The sequence below is a fragment of the Lutra lutra genome, chromosome 3 (assembly GCF_902655055.1).
Source record: "Lutra lutra chromosome 3, mLutLut1.2, whole genome shotgun sequence".
Lineage (NCBI taxonomy): Eukaryota > Metazoa > Chordata > Mammalia > Carnivora > Mustelidae > Lutra > Lutra lutra.
In genome coordinates this window covers 124,479,111-124,485,690 of record NC_062280.1, presented here as the reverse complement: position 1 = coordinate 124,485,690, position 6,580 = coordinate 124,479,111, and the positions used below count along the sequence as shown (strand labels likewise).

Here is a 6,580-nt window from a genome sequence, read left to right as displayed (position 1 = left end):
TCTTTTATTATTGTTAATATTATTTTTAATATTTTTTTCTTGTATTGCGGGCTGACCTGTAATAGATTGTAGTGAGGGAGCTGTTCTGCTACACACGAAACTCGGAAGGTCTTATATTTCAATAAATACAATTTTGTAAGGTTATAGCTGTCATAGATAGCGATTCCTCTGATAGATCTGGGCTAAGCAAATAAAACCCTTCTGGCACGGATTCACCATTCCAGATGCTTTTAAAATATTCATGGGAAGAGGTCAAAATATCCACATTCACCAGAGTTTGGGATAGATTGGTTCCCACCCTCCCGGAGGACTTGGAGGGGTTCAGGGCATCCGCGGAGGCAGTCACCGCAGAGGTGGTGGAAACAGCAAGAGAACTGGAGTTAGAAGTGGTGTGAGAAGATGGGACCACTTTGCTGCCGTCTCATGATCCAGTCCATGCGGTAAACTGTATTGTATTCTTTTAAGAAATTGCCACAGCCACCCCAGTCTTTAATGGCCACAGCCCTGATGAGTCAGCAGCTCAACATCATCAATATCGAGGCAAGACCCTCTACCAGCAAAAAGATTATGACTTGCTGAAGGTTTGGATGAGAGTTCACATTTTGTAGTAAGAAAGTATTCTTTTTTTTTTTTTAAAGATTTTATTCATTTATTTGTCAGAGAGAAGGAGCACAGGCAGACAGAGTGGCAGGCAGAGGCAGAGAGAGAAGCAGGCTCCCTAATGAGCAAGGAGCCTGATGTGGGACTGGATCTCAGGACGCTGGGATCATGACCTGAGCCGAAAGCAGCCACTCAACCAACTGAGCCACCCAGGCATCCCAAGAAAGTATTCTTTAAGTTGAGGTACATACATTGTTTTCTTAGATGTAATGCTATTTGCACACTTAAAAGACTATAGTATAGTATAAATATAACTTTTGCTTGTGCTGGGAAACCCCAACATTGATTTGACTTGCTTTATGGCAATATTTGCTTTATTGTGGTGGTCCAGAACCAAACCCACGACATCTCCATGGTATGCCTGTACGAGGTGACACGTGGTTAACTGGAGACAAGACAGGCAACAGAAAACATGAAGGGCTTGCAAGGAACTAGACATGACAGGATTGTGTACAAGTATTCAAATGACAAAAATTAAAATACTGTGTGACCAAGTAGATTATGCTTGGTCCTTGAAGTTATGTGGGTATATTTTGTAGCTCACACACTCAGGCAGGCCCCAAAGAAGTCAGTTGTACACATACACATCTTTCTCTAGGTACAGTGAAGGTCATGGTAAAGCTGATAAAGCTACAGGTAAAAACTGGGTTCTAAACCTAGATAACCCCTTCTAAGTTCTGGGTACAAAGGGGTTGTGTTTCCGTCAAATCTTTTTTTTTTTTTTTTTAAGATTTATGTATGTATGTATGTATGTGTGTGTGTGAGAGAGAGAGAGAGAGAACACAGAGGGAGAAGGAAAAGGAGAAGCAGACTCCCCACTGATGCCCCGCTTGATCCCACGACCCTGGGATCATGACCTGACCTGAAGGCAGACGCTTAACCAACTGAGCCACCCCAGATGCCCCTCAATCAAATCTTAACTGTATGACACATTGTTACAAAATATTCCATTGCAGCACTTTGAAGAATCTCTTTATATCTGTGCCTCTCCAGTGAACTTGAGGCTGGGGAGACAAGGCATCGTGAGGTTCTGCAATTAGGATCTATGACCCCCTTGTGAATTTAGACGGTTATGACATCACCTATACATAACTCTTGATAATTCTACCAGGAATCCATTTTTTAAAAGGCCCGTTCTTATGTAAAATTAAGTGTAAAGCTGGCAGGCTCTGTTCCTGTGACATTTTAGGATTTGTGGATGAAGACGAATGTTGGTGGGCAGTGTAGATGGAGGCAGGGCTCAAATTCTGGCACATTAGATCTGTTTCCTGGAACAGAATAGTAGAAGGGGAAGGCGGGATTACAATAGGAGTTTACCCAAATAGGCAAGACAGGGTCTGGGAGCATGGTGACACTGGTAGGCCCTGGGGTCTAAGCAGAATAGAACACAGAAAGAATTCAGGTGGGTGATATTTCCTAATCTTTGGCAGGGAGAGGGAGGCACTAAGCACTCCAAGTACTTGACTGTGTGGTGGTGAAAAGCAGGGTCCTAGCTGCTGGCTTGGGTATCAGGGCAAAGAGGGAGGGCCCCAGCTGCCATGGAGGTAGGTCCCTGGAGAATCAAGCCAGCAACTATGGGACTTGGCTATATTCTATTTGCAATTTTTCCCCCTAACAAGCTTATAATGGAAATCACTATGGAAACAGCATTCATGTACCAGAACTCTGTTTTGCACCTAAATTTTGTTTGCTTTGTTTTGTGTTTCAAATGCTTTGAACCTATTAGGCAAGGCATATCTGATTTTTGGAGGTTTATCTGAATTCACATCCTCAGCCACACTGAAATAGGGGAACCCAAAATCACCCCATCACTGCAGCTCACCAAATGGGAAATGTTACAGGCTTTCCAATATAATAAAGTTGTTCTACTAATTTGAACTACTTTCTCAAATAGGAAGAAATAAAGCTGAGTTTCCTGACATAAAGAACAGGATGCATTGATGTATTTTATAAAAGTAGAAAAGAGGAACCGTACCCTAGCTGACCCAGCTTAAGTATTTCTCACAGGACATTTTTTCTCACTCAGGAGACTTTTTGTCTATGGTAACATCATCATCAGTGTTGGGTTGAGATTTTCCCTCTTTTGCAACTCAACTTTCAGAACAAATATATTTAGGTACTATATTTATAAACATATTCTAAATTTATGGCCAGGAGGGAGGCGGGAAGGCAGCTTGGCCCCCTTCCCCATTACTTGTCTTTCTTCCTAATTCAAGGAGCTAAATATATAGTTTCATTTTTAATTATCTTTTGTTAAGTTATGGTGTTTTGACCAGGTGATTCACCCACTGTATGTCAAAGAGATAGACCACCTGACATTTTGTTAAGTGCTTGGGATGTTGGATTACCCGGTTGAAATAACCGTATGAAGGTTTCCTCCCACTCCGCCCAGAATTACCCAGATCACCTCCGTTTTCTTTCTGGGGAGTGGGGACCAGCTGTCCCCTCACCCTTAGCGGAGGCTGCGGGTCAGTCCTCTCCCGGACTTACCCAAGTCGCCGCAGCCCGTGCAGCGAAAGGACGAGCCCCCCCCCCCCCCCCCCGCCTTCTCCCGCGTTCCCTGTTCCCCCGCTCTCCTCGCAGCCAGGGCTCTGGTGGCGCTCGGGCTCTAGGACCGCGAGGGACGCGGGCGGGAGGCGGGGCCGGGTCGAGCGCGGGGTGGGGCCGCGCCTGAGTTCCCCGGCTCGCGCGCACCGGGGCCGAAGAGCCGGGCGCGGAGGAGTGGGCGGGGCCGCGCGGGGCGGTCGGGGCGCGCGGAGGGTGGGCGGGGCGCGCGGAGGGTGGGCGGGGCGCGCCGCTGGGCCAAGCAGCTGCCGGGCAGGCCGGGCATTAGGGCCTCGGCGGAGCCCGCTCCCCAGCGCGCAGGGCGGGTGTACGGGCGGGCGGCTTCGCGGGCAGGCGCGGGCCCCGAGGCAGCGACTGCGCCCTGCGCCGGGGAGGAGCCGGGGGCGGGCGGGCGAGCGGCAGGCGGGGACTGGGGCCCGAGGCGGGGAGTGCCGGAGCGCCGGCGGCGACGACGGCAGCGGCGGCAGAGCAGGCTCGGTGCGTGGGTCCGTGGCGGCTCGGGGTCCGCCCGCGGGCTGCGGTGCGAGCGGGCGGCCCGGCTCCTCTCCTCCCCCGCCCGCCGCCGCCGCTGTGATTGGGTGGAAGATGGCGTTGGGCGGATGGAAATCCTAATGACAGTCTCCAAATTCGCCTCCATCTGTACCATGGTAGGTGCGGCGGGAGGGCGGCGGGGGCGGCCCCGGGATCCCCGCGGGCGGGCGGGCGGGCGGCGGCGGCTCGGCCCTTGTCCCCGCCCCTTACCCGGGCGGCCCGCGGGGCCTAGCGTGGGGGCCCCCGCGGCCCAGGCGGGGGCGGTTGGACGGCGGCGGGCGGGGAGCGCGGGGGCTCCGCTGTCTCCGGAAAGCGGGGAGGTACCCGGCGAGCCCGGGCGGCGCGGGGGCGACCGTGGCGGACGCGGCGGGGCGCGGGCACCGATCGTCAGCGCCCGCGGGCTCAACTGTCCGAGTCTTCCCGCAGCGCCGGGGTGGAGCGGCGAGGCGCACCCTGAGCTGTGGGCTCACGGCCCCCGGCTGGGGTCGGAGGTGGAAGGACGCGGGGCAGTGCCTCTCCATTTCCGTCCGGCGGTGCGCGGAGCGGGGGGGCGGCCCTGGGCGGGGGTGGGGGGTCCGCGGGCAGGAAGGCAGGGTCTCATTCCTGCCGGGAGAGGACGGAAGTCAAATGCAGATATCCTCCGCGCGCCTCTGGCGACGCCGAGGCCCCCACCCGGTGCTTAGGGGAAGGGGGTGTGTGTGAAGGTGGAAACTTTAAATAAGTGGTGTTGAAAATTTTCCCATTTTCGGCTCTTCCTGAGCAACGAGCTCTCCGTTTTCCAGCCATGTGTCCAGGTGGCAGTCTCGGCTTTGCGAATCCGCGTTAATCTTGAAAACAGCTTAAGCTTCCCGGTCGATTGTTTACTTTAATACATCAGACACATCTGTGTGTGGCTGGAAGTACTTCTGTACGGGGACGGATTGTAAGGGTTGTTGTTCGCGTTTTCGTTGGGGCATTTAAATAGACTTTGACGGAAAAGTGCTGCTGCCTGTTGCAAAGTCCCGAATTAATTACAGCAAAACGTGGGTGCGTTTAAATCTTGGTGTTTTCGTGATTGGCCAGAAGGGCCCCAGTTTTTCCACACGATGGGGCAAATTCGTTTCATTAGGTACTTCTGAGCTTACAACGAGGGATCTTAGTTGTGAACCCTCACAGAAAAAAAGTTATTCTTTGCAGTGTGGGCCTAGCGATTATGTTATTAAAGACACCTGAAATCTTTCCTTCTGCTCTAACTGGCCCTTTTTGTGCGTCCGATTGCACAAGGAGATCCCCAGCAATCTTCGATTTAAGGGTAGTATATTTTATATGGCTTTAAGGAGTGATGAATCAGATTGGAAAGGTGCTTTAGAGGCAGATTCTATACTGCACACTGAGGAACAGTACAAAAAAATGGCTGAAGTCAGGTGGAATTAAAATCTACAGTATTAAATCATGTTGAAGAGCGAATCACTGAAGAATCCATTTCCCCAAATGAATGTTTGTTCTTTTTCACAATTTACATTTTAGGAAATCATTGATATTAAAGGGACTATATTAACAACGATTCCCCAGGATCATGTGGATTAATTATTTTTAGATATGCCAATTATTATCGTATTCTGTTTCAGAAGGAATGTGATAATTAATTCTTTGAAAGTGATAATCTTGCCAGATTGCTGAGCTACACGGATTATCTGGTCATAGTTCATTGTCAAAGTCTATTGCTTAGGGAGTGACGTGTTGTTACTCTCTACTCACCATTCATTCATTCGTTTATTACTTGCTAAGGGAGAGAGACTGGCCTCAGCCAGTGGGGAAACAGTAGTGATCAGGGCAGTCCCTGCTTTCATGGTGTTTATGATCTAGTTGAGGGACACAAACAGTATTCAGGTAGATATATTAAATATATATGCTCTGATTAGATTAGGAAGATGGGGAGAGATTTGCCAAGTCAAAGGCTGAGTAAAGGATTCTGATCTGAAGAATGTCAGACTCAAGCTCTTTCTAGGGCTTTCACTCAAGTGTGTTGATTGGTTGCATGCGGTGTGTGTGTATTGTTGGTGAATATGGAAATGTCAGTGCCTGGTCATATAAGATGGTTCCAAAACTAGTGTTAGAATTGGGTGTGTCACGGGGCGCCTGGGTGGCTCATCGGGTTAAAACCTCTGCCTTTAGCTCAGGTCATGATCCCAGGGTCATGGGATTGAGCCCCGCATCAGGCTTTCTGCTCAGCGGGGAGCCTGCTTTCCCCTCTCTCTTTCTCTGCTTGCCTCTCCGCCTACTTGTGATCTCTGCCTGTCAAATAAATAAATAAATAATCTTAAAAAAAAAAAGAATTGGGTTGTCTGTAGTTCGTATTTGAATAAATTCTGATGCACTCCCAAAATAATGCTGAATGTCTCAAAGTAATCTGTTATCTTACTCTTTAAAGAAGACTGCAACCTGTCTTACAAAATTGATGGTCAAGAAAAGTAAAGGTATTTACCTTTGTGCCTTTGTAAATGCTCTTTGTGTAGGCTTTGAACACTCCCTCTTTGCTTCTAGTCTGGTGAGTTCTTCCCTCTCAAGCTGATAGCCTTACTTAGATAATCCTACTCCTGTCCGTCCCCACCTCTATCCCCCTCATTATTTCATGGAGTTTTGGTAACCTCAGTAGCATTTATTACACTTGCTGTGTTGTGAATTTTTCTCTTGTCTCCTTATTAGACTGAAGACCTTAAGGGAAGGACTATTGTTTATTTCTGCAGTTTGGTGGATAACTTCTGCAAACTAGAGAACAGTTTCCCAGAGGCCTCCATTTCTCCTACCTGAGTCTGGGGGAAATGAGTTTGTTTAGCATGGATGA

At 49.5% G+C, this 6,580-nt stretch overlaps 1 protein-coding gene across 2 annotated transcripts in view; it reads left to right on the top strand.

The window, feature by feature from the left end:
- Positions 1 to 3,480: 3,480 nt before the first annotated feature.
- USP12 (ubiquitin specific peptidase 12) overlaps positions 3,481 to 6,580 on the top strand; it is a 102,332-nt gene continuing 99,232 nt past the window's right edge. Inside the window, exon 1 of one of the 2 annotated variants that reach the window (XM_047722989.1) lies at positions 3,481 to 3,872. In XM_047722989.1, coding sequence (XP_047578945.1) covers positions 3,825 to 3,872 — 48 coding nt within the window. In that variant the 5' untranslated portion in view covers positions 3,481 to 3,824. The remainder of the gene's footprint in view (positions 3,873 to 6,580) is intronic. The other variant, XM_047722992.1, reaches the window with a different exon arrangement.